The sequence below is a fragment of the Heterocephalus glaber genome, unplaced genomic scaffold (genome assembly GCF_053883595.1).
Source record: "Heterocephalus glaber isolate CG9 unplaced genomic scaffold, H.glaber_assembly_v1.0 deba00001543, whole genome shotgun sequence".
Lineage (NCBI taxonomy): Eukaryota > Metazoa > Chordata > Mammalia > Rodentia > Bathyergidae > Heterocephalus > Heterocephalus glaber.
This window is the reverse complement of record NW_028258336.1, coordinates 738,964-761,627: the sequence shown is the minus strand read 5'-3', so window position 1 is coordinate 761,627 and position 22,664 is coordinate 738,964. Positions and strand designations below refer to the sequence as shown.

Sequence of the window (22,664 nt, the reverse complement as noted above, 5' to 3'; positions counted from 1 at the left end):
GCAGATGCTTAGATGAGATTTTGGAATTGGGCTATTCTGTGCATCCCTAGCAATAAGGACTCATTACTGGCACAAGGTAGTGGTGACACTCTTAAAGCTTTCATCTGTGATAACATGAGAGGATATTCTGGGTAAAGAGAAGGTGATTTCTCAGGCATGTGATGAAAATGAAACAAATAATAACTAGACAAATAATGATCATGGAATTGGGTGGCTATAACTAAAATTTATTAATCCTTTAAAAGAATACCAAAAGGTTACTAAAATTTTTCAATTAACAACTAAATTAAAAATCAGAGGATCTTCATGGTATCCTATAAAGTGACTCTTACATCTTTCAGCCCAAGAGTAAAGAAGAAATCCTGAGGATCAAGCCCAGGACTTAGCCATAAGAGCAGCAGAACTCTGAAGAAAATTAGATTTTCCACTTACACAGCCCACCTATATAAATTCAGAGCCCTCTTGGGAAAGAATGAACCCTGTCACAGGAATGTAGACATCAGAACTGATATATCTGAAATCCATAAGTCCTTCATGTTCCCCCGAATCCTATGAGCTTGTAGAATTAGCCCAAAATGAAAGGCCCATAAGGTCTAGTTACTTCCTTCTTGTTTGCAAATATTGAAGCGGGCTCACCCCTGCAGGACCACACATCCCCCTTGGAATCAGCATTTATCTTCCCTCCTGGCAACAAGGACAATAACTAAGGTTAGGACACCCATCTGGTAACATGCTGAGCCTCATGAAGAAGGAAAGAGAATGTGCCAGAAGGAGCTACAAGACCTGGAAAACACTTTCCAGAAAGAGCCAGAAGAGTGTGCACTTGACTGAACGCTGAGGATGGTGCTCAAGGGAGGGAAGGTATAAAGTTGAAGAAGGGAGATTTCACTGATTTAGGGGCACTCTGGCAGGACATGGGATTTAACATGGGTCCTGTTAAATATCCTGTGAGACTATGCAAACAACCTGCCAGGTTGGGTCTCACAACATGAAATAGCAATGGTCCAGAGTTCACAAACTACAGTCTGCAGGCCAAATGGGGCCCGTGGCTTATTTTTAATCCCACAAGCTAAGAATTTTTAAAAAATATTTTTAAAGGAATATAGAAACATAAATAAGATAACCAAACAAGGCCATTTGTAGTCTACAAAGCCTAAAATATTTATTATCTGGCTCTTTTTAGAAAACATTTGCTTGTTCCAAGCCCAAACTTAAGAGAAGATAGAAATGCCTGAATTGCCAAGGCAGAAGATAGGAGAAATGATTAAATCTCAGAGAAGTTGGCATTCATGGCAGCACTTAACTATTAGAAACTAAGGGCAGGCAATGATCACAACGCATGGCAAGTGTAGAATGGCATACATATTAACACTGATTACCTGCAAAAGGTAGATTCATCGTTACACAATGTAGGCAGAGGAGAATATATTTGGCATCCTATAGTGACAATGCACTTGGATGGGTAATTTCTTGCCCAATTTTGATGGTAAATAGACAGTAACAATATCCCTGGCCTGTGACTAGAATCTCAGGCCACTCAAGACCAGGTAGGTCATTGAGATTAGTAGAAGTGCTAATTAAGGGTAAGGGGGATCTAGGATGTCTAGCAACCAGGTATCAGCGAGAATCTATTGTTCCCTTAAGAGGAACTACCATAATGAGACCAATATATCATTCTACTAATCTTCCTCTTCTAAGTTTTCTCAAAGATTCGCATAGTAGTCAGCTTCATGTTACTACAATTAAATACCTGAGGCAATTAACTTATAAAGAGAAAAGTATTATTTAGTTAATGATTCTGGAAGTTCCAGTCCAAGATAAGCCATCCTCACGGCATTGAGCCTGTCGAGACCACCAAATGGCAGTTGAAGGAAGCACATATCAGAGAAAACTTTACACATTATAAGCCTGGAAGCAGGGCCTCATAGTTCCCTTCAAAGACATGCCTTCAAAGACCCTTCCCTATTTACATAGACTGTGTTTCCATTTTTTCTGTTGTTCTCACAATTTTTCCTTTCCCTTCTTCCCTTTCCCCTTCCCCTCCTGCCACTCCTACCCCCCTAGAACTTTTCCTATTTCAAATGATCAATTATTCATTTAATCATTTTCATCCTTATTTACACTTTCAGTTTCTCACACTAGAGATACTATTCAGTACTTACACATGTGTGTCCTATTTATTTCACTTAAGAGTACGGCCTCAATATGCATCCATTTAGCAATAAATGACTCTAGTTTCTCATTCTTTATGGCTGAGTAGTACTCCATTTTATTAAAAAAAACACATCTTCTTTATCCAGTTTCCAGATGATGGGCACTTGGGCTGTTTCCAAACATTAGCTATTACAAACTGTGCCGCTATAAACATAGGTGCACATATATCTCTGTGGTACAATTCTTTTAATTCTTTGGGGAAGATACCCAGTAGGGGAATAGCTGGGTCAAATGGGACTTCTAGTCCTAGTTCTTTGAGGTATCTCCATACGGATTTCCACAGTGGTTGCACCAGTCTGCACTCCCACCAACAATGGAGAAGGGTTCCTTTCTCTCCACACCCCCGCCAGCATTTGTTATTGGTTGATTTCTTCATAGCAGCCATTCTTTGTGGGGTGAGGTGGAATCTCAGTGTTGTTTTCATCTGCATCTCTCGAATGACCAGTGATGTTGAACATTTTTTCATATATTTATTTGCTGTTTTTACTTCTTTGTCTGAGAAATGTCTGTTTATTTTGGATGCCCATTTTTGAATTGGGTCTTTGAATTTGGGGGGTCTGATTTTTTCCAATTCTTTATATATTCTAGATAGTAGAGCTTTGTCTGAGGTACAGCTGCTAAAAATATCTTCCCATATTGTATGTTGTCTCTTAGCTCTGTTGGTAGTTTCTCTTGCAGTGCAGAACCTTTTTAATAAGATGAAGTCCCAGTTGTTGATTCTTTGGGCTAGTTCCCGTGCTACTGAAGTTTTGTTCATAAAGTCTTTTCCTATGCCAATATCCTTGAAAGTTCTACCTAACTTATCTTCCAGCAAGTTTACTGTTTCTGTCTTGATATTTAGCTCTTTAATCCACTTCTATCTTAGTTTAGTGCACGGTGATAGGTATGGGTCTAGTTTTAATCTTTGGCAGGTTGAAATCCAGTTTTTCCAACACCATTTATTGAACAGGCTATCTTTTCTCCATTGAGGGTAATTGGCTCATTTGTCAAAGATGAGGTGGCTGAGTATGTCTGGAGTTGTTTCTGCATCTTCTAATCTATTCCACTGATCTTTGGGTCTGTTTCTTTGCCAGTACCATACTGTTGTTTTTTGTGGGGTTTTTTGTTTGTTTTTTTTTTGGTACCGGGGATTGAACTCGGATCCTTGCACTTGCGTAGCAGGCGTTGAAACCACTGAGCTAAATCCCCAGCCCTGTACCATACTGTTTTTTATCACAGTAGCTTTGCAGTACAGTTTCAAGTTGGGGATTGTGATACCCCCAGCCATGTCTTTGTTGCCTAGAATTGCTTTTGTTATTCTAGGTTTCTTTTGCTTCTAAATGAATTTTTGGATTGTTTTCTCTATTTCTTTGAAGTATATTGTTGGAATTTCAATCAGTATTGCATTAAACCGATATAGTAGTTTTGGAAGTATGGCCATTTTCACTATATTGATTCTTCCTACCCAGAAACAAGGGATATCTTTCCATTTTCTTATATCCTCTTTGATATCCTTCTTCAGTGTGCTGTAGTTTTCAGTGTAGAGGTCTTTTGCTTCCTTTTTTAGGGTGATTTCTAGATATTTCATTTTTTTAGATGCTATTGTAAAAGGAATTATTTCCCGAATTTCTCTCTCAATGGGTTTGCTATTTGCATATAAGAAGGCTATTGTATTTTGAGTGTTGACCTGATATCCAGTTACTCTACTGAATCTGTCAATGAAGTCCGGGAGTCTTTTGGTAGAGTTTTTTGGGTCTTCGATGTAAAGTATCATATCATCAGCAAATAATGACAGTTTAACTTCTTCCTTTCCTATCTTTATTCCATTTATTTCTTTCTCTTATCTAATTGCTATGGCTAATGTTTCCAGAAAATATTGAACAGGAGTGGTGATAGTGGGCATCCTTGTCTTGGTCCTGATTTTAGCATGAAAGTTTTCAGTTTTTCACCATTTAGTATGATGTTGGCTATTGGTTTTTCATAGATAGCCTTAATCAGGTTGAGATAAAGACCTTCTATTTCAATTTTCTGTAGTGTTTTTTATCATGAATGGGTTCTGGATTTTGTCAAATGCTTTTTCTGCATCTATTGAGATGATCATATGGTTTTTGTCCTTGATTCTGTTAATATAGTGTATTACATTTATTGATTTACATATGTTGAACTATCCTTGCCTCCCTGGGATAAATCCGATTTGTTCAGGGTGTATGATCTTCTTGATGACCCTCTGTATTCTGTTTGCCAGTATATTCTTGAAGATTTTTACATCTATGTTCATTAGGGATAATGGTCTGTAGTTCTCTTTTTAGGTTGGGTCATTCACTGGTTTTGGAATCAAAGTAACACTTGCTTCCAGGAACAAATTTGGAAGACTTGCTTCCCTTTCAATTTCCTTGATGAGTTTAAAGAATAATGGCAGTAGTTCTTCTTCAAATGTCTTGTAGAATTCAGCAGTGAAGACATCAGGACCTGGGCTTTTCTTTGTTGGTAAATTTTTTATTAAATTTTCAATTTCACTCATTGTTATTGGAGTGTTTAGAATTTCTATATCTTCTTCATTTAACTTTGACAATTCATATGTATCTAGGAATCTGTCCATTTCTTCTGTGTTTTCCATTTTATTAGAGTACAGGTTGTCAAAGTAGGTATGGATGATCCTCTGAATTTCTGCTGGATCTGTTGTAGCTTCACCTTTTTCATTCTCAATTGCATGGATTTGAACCTTTTCTTTCCTTTTTTTGATAAGGTTGGCTAAAGGTTTATTGATTTTATTTATTCTTTCAAAAAACCAGCTCTTTGATTGATTGATTTTTTTGTATCATTCTCTTAGTCTCCATTGCATTGATTTCTGCTCGGATCTGTATAATTTCCTTTCTCGTACGAGCTTTGAGTCTGTTATGCTCTTCTTTTTCTAGGAGCTTGAGGTTCAGCATTAGGTTATTTAACTGAGTTCTCTCTGTTGTCCTAATATGGGCATTCACTGCTATGAGTTTCCCGTGTAGAAACACTTTCATTGTGTCCCACAGATTCCTGTATGTTGTACTGGCATTATCATTTACTTGTAGAAACTGTCTAATATCTTCTTTAATTTCCTCTGTCACCCATTGTTTGTTCAGGAGGGTGTTGTTCAATTTCTATGTGTTTGTGGGAGTTTTGCGGGTTCTTATGTTATTGATGTCCAATTTTATTGCACTATGGTCTGATAATATACAGGGGATAACTTGAATTCTTTTACATTTACTTAGATTTTCCCTATGAGCTAGTATGTGGTCTATTTTGGAGAATGACCTGTGTGCAGCAGAAAAGAATGTGTATTCTGATTTTGTGGGGTGGAACACTTCGTAAACATCTCTTAAGTCCATTTGTTCAATAGCTTGGTTCAGTTCTAGAATTTCATTGTTAATTTTTTTCCTAGATGATCTGTCTATTTGTGATAGAGGGGTGTTGAGGTCCCCCACTACAATTGTGTTAGTGTTTATTTGGTTTTTCATGGCTATTAATATTTGTTTTGTATAGCTGGGGGCATTCATATTTGGTGCATAAATATTTAGGATTGTCATCTCTTCCTCTTGGATTGTTCCCTTCACAAGGATGTAGTGACCATCTTTGTCTCTCTTAATTAGTTTTGGTTTGAAATCTACTTTGTCTGCAAATAAGATTGCTACCCCTGCTTCTTTCTGGGTTCCTGTCTCGTGGAGAATTGTTTTCCATCCTTTTACTTTCAGTCTACGAATTTCCTTTTGAGTTAGGTGTGTTTCTTGTATACAGTATATTGCTAGGTTTTGCTTCTTAATCCATTCTGTTAGTCTACTTCTTTTGATTGTTGAATTGAGGCCATTGACTTTGATAGTTATAATTGAGAGATATTGACTCATTCTTTCCATGATGTTTTATTGTTGTTGGCTCTTTTCTTATTTTTCCCCCTTTCCCTTTAGCGCCTTATATTGCATGGTGTCTTCTTCCTGTTTGCCCTCATGGAGTTGTGACCTTCATTGTCTTTTTTAGGATATTGCATAAAATTGTTTGGAGTGCTGGTTTGGTGTTCATGAAATTTCTCAGGTGTTCTTTGTTGTGAAAGTATCTAATTTCCCCATCGATTTTGAAAGATAATTTTGCAAGATACAACAGTCTAGGTTGGAAGTTATTTTCTTTTAGGGCTTAAAATACTTCACTCCAGGCTCTCCTTGATTTCAGGGTTTGTGTTGAGAAATCTGCCATGATTCTGTTGGGCTTTCCTTTGTAGGTGATTTGTTTCTTTTCTCTAACTGCCTGTAGAATTTTGTTCTTCTGTTGGGTTTCTGGGATCTTGACTATTATATGTCTAGGTGTAGATTTTTTTTAATGTGGCTGGGTGGTGTTCTATATGCCTCACTTATCTGTGTGTCCAATTCTCCACCTCTGTCTGGGAAGTTTTCTACTATTACTTCTGTGAACAGTTTTTTTATGTCAGTTGTACTTTCTCCCTTTTTTTGTGGACTCCTATCAGTCTTATGTTATTCTTCTTTGCATCATCTAGAAGCTGTTGGATTGATTTCTCATAGTCCCTTACTACCTTTAAGAAATCTCTGTTTTTATGGTCCTTAACTGTGATCCTGTCTTCTATATCTGATATTCTGTCTTCAGATTCTCTTAGTCTGCTCTGCATGCTTTCAATGGAGTTTTTAATCTCTTGAATATCTGTTTGAATCTGTTTCATGGATTCTATTTCTTTCTTATGCTGGGCATTCATGACTTCCAGCATGTTTCTGATCTCATCTATTTTCTTATCTGTTTCTGCTCTAGAGCCTCTAATCATGTCTTTCACCCTACTCACCATCTCTGTATTTATCTGAAAGATTATTTCTGCTTTTAATTTTTCTAGAGCCTCATGTATCTGCTTTGTTACTTACTGTGCTATCAGTTCAGGGTGTCCAGGTGGTTGATTATCAGATTTTTCCATCTCACTTCCCCCAGAATTTCCCTTTTGTGTTGTGGAAGCCTGTGTTGGTCCCTTGCTTAAATATCTTCTCATTTTTGTTCTTGGTACTGTCCTTGGTTTAATTCCTGGGTTGATAGTTCAAAATTGCTTAATGCAGGTATCTTTGTTGCCTGTGTTTAAAACCCTTGTGGAATGACTGCTTTTCAGAGGTGTCTTCCAGATATGGCTTGTGTTTAGCTTTTGAGGCTCTAATGACTCTGAGGCTATTTTATTTTCCTTATACCAGGAAGGAAAACTGATTAGATCAATCACAACATGTTAGGCCAAATGTTACAATCAGCAATACCATAGCATCAAGCACAGTTTAGAAAATGACAATTTGTAGTAGTTATTAATCTTTCACATTTAACTATGTGAAGTATAATCCCCTGTGCCTCTATAGTGTGGGACCAGATAGCAGAAGAGCTGGAAGGTGAGGAGGGCAGCGGAATGGAACTGGGCCTTGCAGGCACCCTCATGGCTAAGCAGAGTGCCAGATGGAGGTGGGGCTCCAAGCCACTCCTGGGACCTCACCGTGCCATGGGGAGGAACAGGAATGCAGCCAAGGAGCTTCACACTGCTTGCCTGACCCAAGGAGAGGAGCCCCAGATGAAGGCAGTGCTCCAAGCCACTCCTGGGACCTCACTGTGCCATGGGCAGGAACAGGAATGCAGCCAAGGAGCTTCACCCCACTCAATTTGTTTCTTTTCTCTAACTGCTTATAGGATTTTGTTCTTCTGTTGCATTTCTGGGATCTTGACTATTATATGTCTAGGTGTAGCTCTTTTTAGATCCTGGCTAGTTGGAGTTCTATCTCCCTCACTTTATCTGTGTGTCAAATTCTCTACCTCTGTCTGGGAAGTTTTCTGCCATTACTTCTGTGAACAGTTTCTTTATGTCAATTGTACTTTCTCCTGTTTTTTATGTGCACTCCTATGAGTCTCATGTTATTCTTCTTTGCATCATCTAGCAGCTGTTGGATTGATTTCTCATGATCCCTTACAATTTTTAAGAAATCTCTATTTTCATGGTCACTAACCACAATCCTGTCTTCTAAATCTGGTATTCTATCTTCATATTCACTCAATCTGCTGTGAATACTTTCATTAGAGTTTTTAATCTCCTCAATATCTGTTTGAATATGTTTCATGGATTCCATTTCTTCCCTATGTTCAACATTCACGGTTTCCATTTCTTTCTTATGCTGGGCATTCATGGCTTCCAGTGTGATCCTGAGCTCATCTATCTTTTATCTGTTTCTGTTCTAGAGTCTCTAATCATGTCTATCACTCTGTTCACCATCTCTGTAGTTATCTGGGAAATTACTTCCCTTGAATTTTTCTACAGCCTCATTCATTGGTTTTCTTACTTCCTGTGCTATCAGTTCAGGGTGTCCAGTGGTTGATTATCATATTTTTCCACCTCATCTACCCCAGAATTTGCCTTTGTTGAGCTGGAAGTCTGGGTTTGTGTACTGCCAAGGTGTCGTCTCATTTTTAATTCTGTTGTTTGTGCTGTTTTTGCTTTAATTCCTGGACTGATACTTCAATATTTCTTATTGTGAGTATCTTTATTACTGGTGTTTAGAGCCCCTATGGAGTGTTTGCTTCTCAGAGATATCTTTCAGGTATAGCTGGACTTTTTAGGCACTGAGTCTCTAATGCCTCTTAGGCAATCTCATTTCCAGTATACCAGGGAGGACAACTGATCAGATCAATCATGACACCTTTGCCCAATAGACACAATCAGCATCAACAATAGTATCAAACACAGCTTAGAAAATGACAGTTTGTGGTAGCAGTTAATTTGGTACCTTTAACCACATTAGCTAGATCAAACTCTGAGGCCAACCCAATATATGTTTGTAGTAAGTAAACCCTTTAATATGGCAAATTTTCCCTTGGGAATAAGGATTTAGGAGGGGTTGGGGAGGGAGGGATAGAGAGATAGATGGAGAGGGAAAGGTCAGAGGTGAGGCTAGAGGCCAGGGGAAGATCACGCAAATTGTGGCAGTTGTTGAAGACAAGAGGAAAAGACAGCAAAAGAACAGAGACAATTACAGAACAAACTGACAATAATAGGGAAGCTACAAATTGTATTGACCTTCCTATAATAGTGACAGTCGAGAGGACAGAGAGAGAGAAACAGTTCAAAATGGGACAGGAACAGGATCAAAGAGGAAGAGAAATATAGAGCCAGGAGGGAGGGAGAGAGCGAGGGAAAAAAAAAGAAAGAAAAAGATATATGTAAAACAAAACAAACAAACAAAAACGTCTCCCTCAGGATATGTCTTTGCTGTCCTGGCAGGCAGTGTGAGCAGCAGTGTGTTGGTCTAAGTAGATTAATCTGAGCAAGCCAGCTGTAGTCTACTGATATTCAAGATGGTTTCTGGCTGCAAAGTCCAAATTGAGGTCCTTGATCTCCTGCAGGATTAAACTCTGCAAGGTTCTACTGCAGGTTCCAGCTGTCCTCCCCTCTAAGGGAGTCTGGGTTTCTATGGGAGGTGCTGATCACACCAACTTACCAACCACGATGGTCCACTGTGCTTTTATTGAAGAGATTTTCTTAACTTTCCCAGCAGGCTTCAATTTTCATTGAGGAGTCTCAGAGAGGCCCTCTCTGTTGTTCACTTCTGCTCTATCTTCTGGGGCTCTTAACCATCGCTTATGTTCCCCTTGACACCTCTGCTGTGCAGATTCAGATACCTCACGGCCCATGCAGCAGGGTCCAGCAAGGCTGCTGGTGTCCGAGGGGACAGGTTCCAGCATGGGCAGGCTGTGTATTACTTTTGTACAGCTTTTAATTTTCCCTTGTCTTGGTTCCTCTAAATCATCCCATTGTTAATATTGTTGTCTTTAGAGAGTTAATTCTAATTTAGATTCATTCCATTCTTACTAATTTATTTGTTCATGATCCCTTCTTGCATCTAACTCCAACTTTGGGATTTAACATGTCAATGAAAAAATTCTATATTCAGCCATATTAGCTTTTAAGATGGAGTATGTAATAAACAAACTTTTATCTTGGTATTTTGAAAATATTCTTCTTTTTGTTATTGAAGTCTGTTGTCAGTTCTTGAAAGTAATATATTGCTGAGGAAGGTCTGCGCACGCCCTGGCGAGGTTGTGAGACACACAGAACATGCCAAATCAGACGGCTACAGACAGGCAGCCACCTGGTTCCACACTACAAAGACGCAGAGGACACCGGACCACCAGACCACGGTACTGAGTCCTGCTGCTCACAGCCCAGAGGCAGGAGCTTCTGATCTGCCATTGCGCTGCTCCTGGTCCAGAGGAAGGGGCTTCCTGGCCAGCATCCCTCCTGCTGCTCCCAGCCCACAGAAAAGGGCTTTTGAGCCACCATCCCTATTGCTGCTCCCACCCCCTGTCCCTCCTCTCCCAGCTCAGAGAAGGTAATCTGTGCAGGCACGAACAGCACCCACCCAGTCAAAATGAGAAAACACAAAAATAAGTCTCAAAACAAGACTTCCAGAACACCTACAGCAACCCCAAAGGGAAATGAGATGGAACACTCTGATACTTAACCACCTGGACCCACTGAACTGGCAACAAAAGGGGATCTGGAGAAAATGAAATCAGAAATAATTTCTCAGATAACAGGAGAAATTGTGCCCCTACTGCAAGACATGATTAATAAATCTAGAGAGGAGCTGAGGAACATGATGGAATCCCAACATAAGAAACAAATAGAATCCATAAAACAGATGCAAATAGATTTCCAGGACATGAAAAACTCCACTGAAAGTCTACACAGCAGAATGAGCCAATGTAAGGACAAAAATTCAGATATAGAAGATAAAATAGCAATTAATGACCAGGACAAGAAAAATTGCTTCAAAATTATAAGGGAACATGAGAAATCAATCCAGCAGTTGCTAGATGATGCAAAGAAGAATAACATAAGACTGATCAGAGTCAATGAAGAAACACGAGAGAGTGCAGATGACATAAAAAATTCTTCGCAGAAGTAATGGCAGAAAACTTCCCAAGGAGGGAAAAAGAACTTGACATACAGATAAGTGAGGCATTTAGGACTCCAAATAGCCTTGATCAAAAAAAATCTACACATAGGCATATAATTGTTAAGATTCCAGAAACACAACAGAAGAACAAAGTTCTACAAGCAGTTAGAGAAAAGAAACAAATCACATACAAAGGAAAGCCCATCAGAATCACAGCAGACTTCTCAACACAAACCATCAAGGCAAGAAGAGCTTGGAGTGACATATTCCAAGCCCTAAAAGAAAACAGCCTCCAACACAGATTGATGTACCCTGAAAAACTATCTTTCAAAATGGATGGAGAAATAAGATACTTTCATGACAAAGAGCACCTTAGGAACTTTGTGAATACCAAACCAGCACTCCAAAGAATTTTACACAATAGCCTAGGAACAGACACTGAGGATCACAACCCCAGGAAGCAAAGCAGAATGAACCCATTTGACCTGACAAGAAATTAAATGTAAAGGGGGAGAACCCAACAAAAAGAAAAGGTCATGGCAATGACAAGTCAATACATTTCAGTTATAACCATCAATGTTAATGGTCTCAATTCACCAATCAAAAGAAATAGACTGGCAGAATGAGTCAAGAAGCAAAATCCAACAATATGCTGCATACAAGAACCACATTTAATTCAAAAGAAAACTCATAGACTGAAAGTTAAAGGGTGGAAAACAATACTCCATGTGACAGGAACCAAAAAAAATGCAGGAGTAGCTATGTTCTTTGCAGATCTGATTAAGAGAGATGAAGAAGGACACTACATCCTTGTAAAGGGAAGAATCCAAGAGGAAGAGATGATAATCATAAATATCTATGCACCAAACACTAGTGCACCCAACTATATAAAACAAATGCTAACAGACATGAAAAGTCATATATGCACTACTACAATTATAGTGTGGGACCTCAATACCCCACTGTCACAAATAGATAGATCAACTAGACTAAAAATAAGTAATGAAATACTAGAACTCAATCAAACTCTTGAACAAATGAACTTAACAGATGTTTACAGAGTCTTCCTCCACCTCACAAAATCAGAATACACATTCTTCTCAGCAGCACATGGGTCATTCTCCAAAATAGACCACATATTCATACATAGAACATGTTTAAGTAAGTGCAAAGGAATTGAAGTTATCCCCTGTATATTATCAGACCATAGTGAGATGAAATTGGAGATGTATAGCAAAAGAAACAAAAAATTTCATAAACACATGGAAATTGAACAACACACTTCTGAATAACCAATGGGTCACAGAGGAAATTAAAGAAGAAATCAGACAGTTCCTTCAGTTAAATGCAATGACAATACAACATACTGGAATCTATGGGACACAATGAAAGCAGTCTTACAAGGGAAATTCATAGCAGTGAACATACATATTAGGAAAACAGAACAAGCCCAATTAAACAACCTGATGCTGAACCTCAAGCTTCTAGAAAAAGAAGAACAGGACAACCTCAGAGCTCATACAAGAGAGGAAATTATAAAGATCAGAGGAGAAATCAATGCAATAGAGACTAAGAGAATGATACAAAAAATCAATGAAGCCAAGAGTTGGTTCTTCAAAAGAATCAACAAAATTGACAAACCCTTAGCCAACATTATCAGGAAAAGGAAAGCAAAGGCCCAAATCCATGCAATTAGGAATGAAAAGGGTGACATTACAACAGACCCAGCAGAAATCCAGAGGATCATCAATACCTACTTCCAGAACCTATACGCCAATAAGATGGACAACACAGAAGAAATGGACAGATTCCTAGATACATATGAATTACCAAAGTTGAACAAAGAAGACCTAAAAATTCTGAACAACCCAATATCAACCAATGAAATGGAAAATGTAATTAAAAACTTATCAACTAAGAAAAGCCTGGGTCCTGATGGCTTCACTGCTGAATTCTACAAGACATTTAGAGAGGAACTAATGCCACTACTGCTAAAACTCTTCAATGAAATTGAAAGGGAAGCAATACTCCCAAATTCATTCCTGGAAGCAAGCATCACCTTGATCCCCAAAGCAGAGAAAGACTCAACTAAAAAGGAGAACTATAGGCCAATCTCACTAATGAACATAGATGCAAAAATCCTTCATAAAATAATGGCAAACAGAATGCAGAAGATCATCAAGAAGATCATACACCCTGATCAAGTGGGATTCATCCCAGGGATGCAGGGATGGTTCAATATATGCAAATCAATCAACGTAATACACTATATCAATAGAGCCAAGGACAAAAACCTTGTGATTATCTCCATAGATGCATATAAAGCATTTGACAAAATAAAACATGCATTTATGATAAAAGCCCTACAAAAAATTGGAATAGATGGTCTCTACCTCAAACTGATAGAAGCCATCTATGAAAACCCAACAGCCAATATCATACTAAATGGTCAAAAACTGAAATCCTTCACACTAAAATCAGGAACAAGACAAGGATGTCCACTATCACCACTCTTGTTCAATATAATTCTGGAAACATGAGCCATGGCAATTAGACAAGAGAAAGAAATAAAAGGAATAAAGATAGGAAACGAAGAAGTCAAATTGTCATTATTTGCAGATGACATGATACTGTATATAGAAGACCCCAAGAACTCCACCAAAAGTCTTCTAGACTTAATAACCAAATTCAGTCAAGTAGCTGGTTCCAAGGTCAACCCTCAAAAATCAATAGCTTTCCCCTACACCAATGACAGACTCACTGAGAGAGAAATAGGGCAAATAATTCCTTTCATGATAGCATCCAAAAAACGGAAATACCTAGGAATCAACTTAACCAAAGCAATCAAAGACCTCTTCTCTGAAAACTATGGCACTCTGAAAAGAGAGATTGAAGATGATATCAGAAAATGGGCAGACATCCCCTGCTCCTGGGTAGGAAGGATTAATAGAGTGAAAATGGCCATACTTCCAAAACTGCTATATAGATTTAATGCAATTCCAATTGAGATCCCAGCAGCATACTTCATGGACCTTGAGAAAACAATCCAGAAATTCATTTGGAACAAGAAGAGAGACAGAATAGCAAAAGCAATTCTAGGTAACAGAGACATGGCAGGGGGTATCACAATCCCCAACCTGCAACTATACTACAAAGCTACTGTGATAAAAACAGCATAGGTACTGGCAAAGAAACCGACTTGAGGACCAGTGGAACAGATTAGAAGATGCACAAACAATGCCAGACACACTCAGCCATCTCATCTTCAATAAAGGAGACAAACACCCTCACTGGAGGAAAGATAGCCTCTTTAATAAATGGTGCTGGAAAAATTGGGCTTCAATTTGCCAAAGATTAAAACGAGACCTGTATCTCTCACCATGCACTAAACTAAAATCAAAATGGATTCAAGATCTAAATATTAAAATAGAAATTCTGAACCAGTTGGAACAGAGGTTAGGTAGAACTCTTGAAGACATCAGTGTAGGAAAAGATTTTATGAACAAAACCTCAGTTGCCCATGAACTAGCACAAACAATCAACAAGTGGGATCTTTTCTTATTAAAAAGCTTCTGCACAGCAAGAGGAACCACCAGCAGTGTGAAGAGACAACCCACAATGTGGGAAAAAATCTTCACCTGCTCTTCCTCAGACAAAGGTCTACTATCTCGAATCTATAAAGAACTTAAAAAGATCAGACCTCCCAAATTTAAAGACCCAGTCCGAAAATGGGCATCTGAAATGAACAGACATTTCTCAGACAAAGAATTAGAAATAGCAAATAAATACATGAAAAATGTTCAACATCACTGGTCATTCGAGAGATGTACATGAAAACAATGCTGAGATTCCACTTCACTCCAGAAAGAATGGCTGCTATCATGAAATCAACCAATAACAAATGCTGGTGAGGCTGTGGGGAAAGAGGAACCCTGCTCTACTGCTGGTGGGAGTGTAGACTGGTGCAAGCACTGTGCAAATCAGTATGGAGATACCTCAAAGAACTAGGACTGGATGTCCCATTTGACCCTGCTATTCCACTGCTGGGGATATTCCCCAAAGAATTAAAAGAATCATACCACAGTGATATATGTGTGCCCATGTTCATAGCAGCACAGTTTGTGATAGCTAAAACTTGGAAACAGCCCAAATGCCCATCAACTGGAGACTGGATAAAGAAAATGTGGGTTTTTTTATAAAATGGAGTACTACTCAGACATAAAAAATGAGAAATTAGAGACATTTATAGTTAAGTGGATGCACATTGAGGCAATACTCTTAAGTGAAATAAATAGGACACACATGTATAAATACCGAATAGTTTCTCTGGTGTGAGAAACTGAAAGTGTAAATAAGGACTAAATTTATAATAGGTAATGTAAAATAGGAAGAAAAGAGGCAAAGGGGGAGGAAGTGGGAGGGCTAGGGGAAAGGATAGAAGGGAATGGGATTAATATGAGAAAATGGAAAAATAGGAACAAAATCTTTGTAAATAGGGAGGAATGGAGGGTTTGAAGGGCGGACTGAGCAAGAGTGAAAAATAAGAACCAAGAGAGACTATGTAAAGGTGGAAATTTCCAATGATGAATGTCTTTATATTGTATACCTCAAATGTACCAATGATTAGAATGAATGATCAATAATGCAAAATAGGAAGAAAAGGTCCAAAGGGGTAGGGGTAGTGGGAAGGGCAGAGGAAAGGAAAGAAGGGAAAAGAAAAATGCTGAGGAATGGAAAAAATCGAAATAAGGTCTTTGTAAATAGGGAGGGTTGGAGGGGGTTAAGGGAGGGCTAGGAATGGGGAAAAATAAGAATCAAGATGCATTATGTAAAGGTACAATTCCCAATGAGAAATGTAATTGTGTTGTATACCTAAAATGTACCAATAAAAGAATTTAGGAACAGAAAAAAAAGTAATATACTGCTACTTTAGATCATTTCTAAGATTTCTTCTTTGTAGAATTCTAAAATTTTATTTTGGTATGTCTAGTAGTGTATGTTTTTAATTTAATCTGCTTAGAATTTGCATATAAATATACAAATATAAAGACTTAGATCTCCCTTTAATTTTAGAAAACTCTTAATTGTTATCTCATCAAGTATTTCCTTTCTCCTGCTTCATTTTATTCTTTCTTGGCTTTTAATTTTATTTTACATGAATTTTCACCTGTCTTACATAGTTTCCCTCACTTTATCTCTCAGTGTTAGGTTTTGGATAATTTATTTTTAGATGTACATTACAGTTCACTAATTCTCATTTCAATTGCATTCTGTTCTACAAGTGCTAGAGTGTTCTAGTAGATTCTTTTCAAGTGTTATTATTATTACAGCTTGTTATTTTCTTATATTTTAAATTCCCTATTTTATGTCTTTAATCATTTAAAACATTATTGAAATAGCTTCTACCAAATTGCTCTACTAACTTAAATTACTGGGAACTGTCTAATTCTAACTTGCTTTGTATGTCTGCCAATTTGCTTTCATGGCAGATTATCTTCTTCCACGTTTTGCAACTGTACATCATAAACAGACATTCACCTGTAGGGATCCTGTGAGACCCAGGGTAAGGGCTAATCCTACCACATCAGTTTTATATTTGCTTTTACTAGACACCCATGGAATAGCTCTTTTTATAAAACTTTCTCATCTTGGGTGTTTCCCAAATAATATAGACAGAATGAAGTCCAATGTCAAACTGACACAGTTCCATGCCAGATCTTTCTTCTCTTTCAAGCATTATCTTGCTAGTGCTCAGAACAGAAATGAAAACAAATGGATAGTAGGAATCTTTTTCCATTTTTACCAGTGGTGGATAAGCTGTATTCTTACCCCTTTTCCAATCCAATCCTTATATCCACTCTAAAGGATTCCCTAAACGATGGGACTTTTATACCTCTGGTAATCTTCAAAATGTTTTTCTCCTAAGGAAACTAATTAGTAAAGCAAGTTTAAAAAGAGCAGACCTATGGATCACTCTAAAAGTGGATTTGTATGAACTTCAAGGTAAACATCTACTAGCATATTAATGAGGAAAGTCAGCAGGAAAGGAAGACAGGTAAACCAGAGGAAATTAGAGAATTGACATTATTTGACCACAGACATTATGTCAATCCTCAAAAATACTTTTTGTAACATGTTCCCCTCCATTTACAAATGAGACCCAAGGCTAAATAGCTGGAACAAAGGTTAAATCCTCAGGAAGTCATGACCCAAAAAAGAGGACCATGACAGCCTCAAATAAAGAAAAGTTTAAGGCAGATAAAAGTTCTATATCTAAGTGAATTCTAGGGCTTCTCTTTTTGCCAGCTCTGCTTTAGCCAGTCAGTTCCCTCTGGACCTACTGCCCCATTTCATTTTTTTTTACTTCTTATCCTCTCTAATGATACATTTTCCATTCTCCACGCTTCCAAAAGCAACCATGCTGATTCTCTAGGTTAAAAGGCTAAGATCACAAATGGGAAGGGAGGAACTATTGAAGGAGAAGCTTTCCCAAACCTCCCAATGTCAGTTTAGCCCCCCTTGGAGAAGGCATCCTCCCTTGAAGACTAGATGGACCTGTGACATAAGGTTGCAAAGTAATGTGACTCCAGAACTCCAGCCTTCGGATGCTCGAGGACATTTTAAAAAATCATATACTCATCAAAAAGCCCCAGTCCCAGCTGTGTGGAAAGTGACTCTGCAGCTCTCACTTAATTTTGGTTGCATTACCTCATTCTACACATCATTCGTGACAAGCAAGGAACCACAGGGCTCCCTAGATGAAATTCTCTTGTCCTTGACCCAGCTCTAATTTATTTGGTCATTGGCTTCATAAATGTGGCACTGTATATCCTGTAGTTGAAGGAGCTTGTGCAGAAGTTTTGATACAGTGGGCTCTCTCCTGGTTGTCACAAGCAAAAGCAGCCAAGGCAAATAGAAATCCTGACTGGCCACCATTTTCTTTTCCTTCCCATGCCATCCACATTTCCATGACTCTGGCAACTAGGATGGAAAGGGTGAGAGAGAGGAGACTTTTTAAAACTGTCTTTGGATGGGCTATTTAAGTCTTCCAGCCTGGTACTTTTCCTTGATCTCAAAGAGAGCACCAAGACAGACTGCAGCGTGACTCCTCTACCCCACATACATGAATACATTCACACTCCAGCAGCTGCTCATGCTGGGAAGGAATGAGGAGTCCCCATGTGCTTTGTGGGCCCATCCAGGTTTCCTGCATGTCAGAGTAGAAACTCAAGAGGATCTGGCCTTGGGCCTGAAAGGGAGGCAGCTCCCAGCCATGCATTGTGAGAACAGTTTTCTGAGAATTTTGTCTTATTTGTAGACACAGCTTTCCTACCGGTCTTTATGAGCAGGGCTTCGTAACTCTCCTAGGAGGAAGTAATATGGAAGTAAAGGATTCATTCTCGACTCCATGGAAGAGTAGCAGCATTTGGGCTGGAGGCTGCATATATTCATTCAGAACTGAACAAAGAACTCACCTGTGTCTCAGGATACAAACACAGTTAGATAAAGCAGGCTTTGGGCCCATTCAAACATTCTATTCTCTCACCTCTGACCATGAAGCATTGGTAGAACTGAGGGGCTTTAAGCTGCTAAAGTCATCAGAACAAGACAGATTGTGCCCATTCTGCTATGCATGGACACGAAAGCAAATGTAGGCATTTTAGAAAGAGTTTCAACGTCAAGGGTCAAACCAAAGGGGGATGAGCTAAGCATAAATTCTATTTCCCCAAAATTCCAATAATAAAGGCTTTATTTGTGAAGTGTTTTGGGAATACTACAGGCTTTTCTTTATACTTGCCAGAGTTGGATAAATAAGCAAAGCAAAAAGCACCACAATTGACTGGAATTTCTCCCCAAATATTCAATGTACTTGGAAACCAAAGGAAGAGCCTAGCAAAAAACACATATCAGTCTGTTTTAAAAGGACTAGTTTTATATTTGCTTGAGTTAAAAAGGAGCCAGAGAAGTTCTCCTGACTAGATCACCTCTGGCGTCTTCTTCTCATGGGTGCCAGATTATCTGTAAATCAGAACCACTTTGTATACCCACAGCTCCTGCTGAGCTCCGTAATTCTGATATTTAAAACCAATCACTAGAAGAATGTATCAAAGAAAGTCTCAAAGGCAGATTAAAGTTAATTTCCTTCAAGGAATTCCTGACTTTTCTTCTTTGGTGCCTTTCTGTTCCCACTTCTTCATCATTTCAATCTTCCTCTAGACCAGTGATGGCAAACGTTTTGAGCTGTCAATGATACAAATAGCCCACTGTGACACATGTGCCATAGGTTTGCCACCACTCCTCTGGACTAACCCAAACTCAATTTTTCCTACCAAGGTTTGTCCTGGTACTGGTAGAGCCGACAGGAAAGCTCTTTAAGAATATAGGGTTTACTATTAATAGCAGTGACACAGGTCATCGAGAGCCAAGGCAGCTAAGCAAGGAAATCTGTCAGCCTGGGTTAGCTTTCTAGCACCTGGGAGGTAGGACTTATTTATAAATAAAAATAGACAGCAAAAATGTCTGGCCCCTCACAGGCCCCTTGTTTCTGTGAGAGCCTGTATGGATCCAAGTCCAGAGGCTTTTCCCAGCTGTCCTCCAAACTGAGTTGCAAACTTTTTTTTTTTTTGAAACTGGAATTAATGAAGGAAGGCTTGTTTCAGTCTGAATCAAAATTCATGCTTGCATGGACATGTACCTTCTTCTGTGGGTTTCAAATAATTTAATGGGATCTTCAGTAACCCATAACAAATGCCAAATATGTCACAGTATTCTCTGGGAATCACTTGTCAAAATTATCGATGAGTTCTCTGCTAGAGAATGGCTGCGGCCCCACCTTGGGTAAGCGCTTCCTCAGCATGAGGGTGGGCCTCTACCTCTGCCACTCAGTCCCAGTAGGACTCCTTTTCCCATTGCAGAATGGATTACATGAATCCAATCAAAATCTTTTCAAGAAGTACACATTTTACAGGAGCCTTTTGAGGTTCATTTGCGACCCCCTGGGTTCTAGAAGCCAGGATTTCAGCTGTATGTAGATATTTATTGCCAAGTTTAAAGGTTAGGTAACCACAGATATAATTCACTTTGATCAAGAGATGAAATTATAAAATATTCACATAGGTCCTATTCTTGGGGCTCTTTAGATTAGGTCATCTTGTGCTACCATGGTCTCTGGTCCAGAGAAGCTCATAGTACCATAGCACTGAAAATCTTCTTTCAAATATCTCAAGTAATGGGGTATATGTATACACATACCAGATATCGTTGGGAAGTGGCACTCCTGCTGTGTAAGCTATACAATTAGCCAGAGTATTTTTCTGTGCTATACGTCCATCCAACTTTCCACTCTACTCTTCTAATTATACTACTAACTTTCATAAATAATTCTTGCCTTCTAGAATATCAAAAACCAATAACCTATTAGCATCCCCCTGCTAGATCTCCATATTTAGTTCCTTAATCTTCCTCTGATCTGATTCCTGAGCCCCTCTCATCTCCAACAATTCTTTCTCTTTTGCTCTTCTCCCAGTTCCCTCAGGTTCTACATCCCTAAACTGAGCTCCACCAAATCAAAGTGATATTCCAGATGCTTGCTCACTGAGGATCCAAGGGGCCAGCTGTCACCTCCTGTCTCTGTTACTCTGTGACTCAGGGTACCTGTCTCAAAATAGGTCTGGCCTTTCATGCTGTCTTCTCTCCTTACAGTCTGGCTCCTCACTAACCATCCACTATCACCCCAGCTCCCCTTTGGCATTCCTGCTTTCCAGGTTTCTCTTCTTCTTGAGGTGTGTAGGTTTCAGATTATTGTCTTTAAAATTTGAATAAGGCACTGGTCAGCAATCCTAAAAGGGTGTCTTCTTATCCCTCTGGTTTGTAAATAGCCCCCAAGTCCCCATGAACACTTTGATTAATCAATACGAGGCTCTCCAGTCTGATAAGAAAAGGCAAGGAAACAATGATATATGGTTTTAAACTTTACAAGTACTTCAAACAATTCTCTAGAGAAAGTAGCTTAGCAATCCAGGCAAGATCCACCTCAGAAAAGACTGGCTGGGCTAAGGAAGGTTCTGTGCCAAGCTGGAGCTGTGGAGGGGACATTCTCCCTGCTAAATTCTCTAGGGTTACAAGGCAGTACCATGGGCTTCTTCATGAGTGTATGTTGCCTGGGCACTCTGCTATCTTCTCTCCTCCTCCCACAGGATCTGTCTCACTCTCCTTTCTGGGAGCTCAGCTATAGCAGGTGGCAGGAAGCATGTCCATGGGGACTGAGGGGCCCACGCTATGCCCTTGGGAAGTCCCAAGAGGCACACACTGCAGGGCTCCAGATCCACGGCATTAATCCCCACAGCTTCAGGGGGAACAAATATTCTTACTTTAAGAGGCCCTAGCTGGGTCTGAGTCACTACCCCTCTTTAAAGTTTGTGGCAGAAATCTACTTCTTAGCCATTAGCTCTGCATGCTTTATTCTGTTCAGCCTCAGTGAACAACTAGTTTACCATAAAATATAAAGGCAGCTAGTGTAGCAATGGTAACCAAGGAAGTTCTCAAATTAAGATAAGAGTCTGAAGCAAAATTAAGAGGTATGTGAGATCTAAAAATAAGCCACTAACCATATCCTATTTCCTCTAGCATTACATAGACAGATACCTAGAAGAGAAAAGCACATATAGTTGCAAATAATCAGTAAAGAACACTGCAATAAATCACAGCCTACCCTGGCCCAAAGAAGTATCTCTACCCCTTTAGTTAGCAATCTTTTAAGCAACAGGGGGATTTCATTGCAAAGTAATTCATCTCTATTCTACTTGAGCCTGTAGAACTCCCAGAAGTTTCCACATCAGCCATCGTGGTGACTAGCAATGGACATCACATCACATACCTGCCACTTGGTGACCATTATGTAGGTCCTCACAAAGTGATCACGAGTTCTTCCAGAGTGCATCTGGGAGAAAGAAAAATAAAAAAGTGCATTTCTTCCTTAGCAGTGAGTTAGTAAATTGTTTAAACATTTCATGTTTTAATATTAACATTAATAATAACAGCTAATATTGACTACATTTATACAATAATCCGTCATCAACTCATTAATTCTTATAACAACCAAAAAGCATCCCCTCTTGAAAATCAGAAAACAGAAATTTAAAGAGATAAAGCCACTTGACCAAAAGCACACCATCCATGAATGTTAGAATTTAGAATCAAATTCAGATCTTTCTGGCTACTCACCTCAAGAATTTAATCACATTTCTATAGTTTTGTTTATAATCCAAACTTTGAATGTGAAGGGTTTTAAATGGCAATTTATTTTAATGGCAAGTTCTCCCCCCTGCCCCATTAGGCTGAGTTTTTATAAGTTGAAATGACTTCAGTTAAACTCAGTTCTCATTTCTCAGACTTTTGTATTTAATATCACATTCTAAGTGTGGTTGAGCAATGAACAAAAGTAACTGGTTTAGGGAATAAACATGCAAGTTCCATTTTATTCTTTTTTCTCTAAGAAAAATAGTGGTTCAATCTAAATGGAATGAACCT

General features: G+C 38.8%; 1 protein-coding gene across 13 annotated transcripts in view; it reads right to left on the bottom strand.

Moving 5' to 3' along the window:
• Positions 1-22,664, bottom strand: part of LOC110345474 (uncharacterized) — a 793,246-nt gene that overhangs the window by 237,690 nt on the left and 532,892 nt on the right. For all 13 annotated transcript variants that reach the window (XR_015442339.1, XR_015442340.1, XR_015442342.1 and 10 more), the window contains one exon: positions 22,012-22,074. Coding sequence is in view for 5 of the 13 variants with exons in the window: in XM_087189513.1 (XP_087045639.1) it covers positions 22,012-22,074 (63 nt within the window). In the remaining 8 variants the exon portion in view is untranslated. The remainder of the gene's footprint in view (positions 1-22,011; positions 22,075-22,664) is intronic.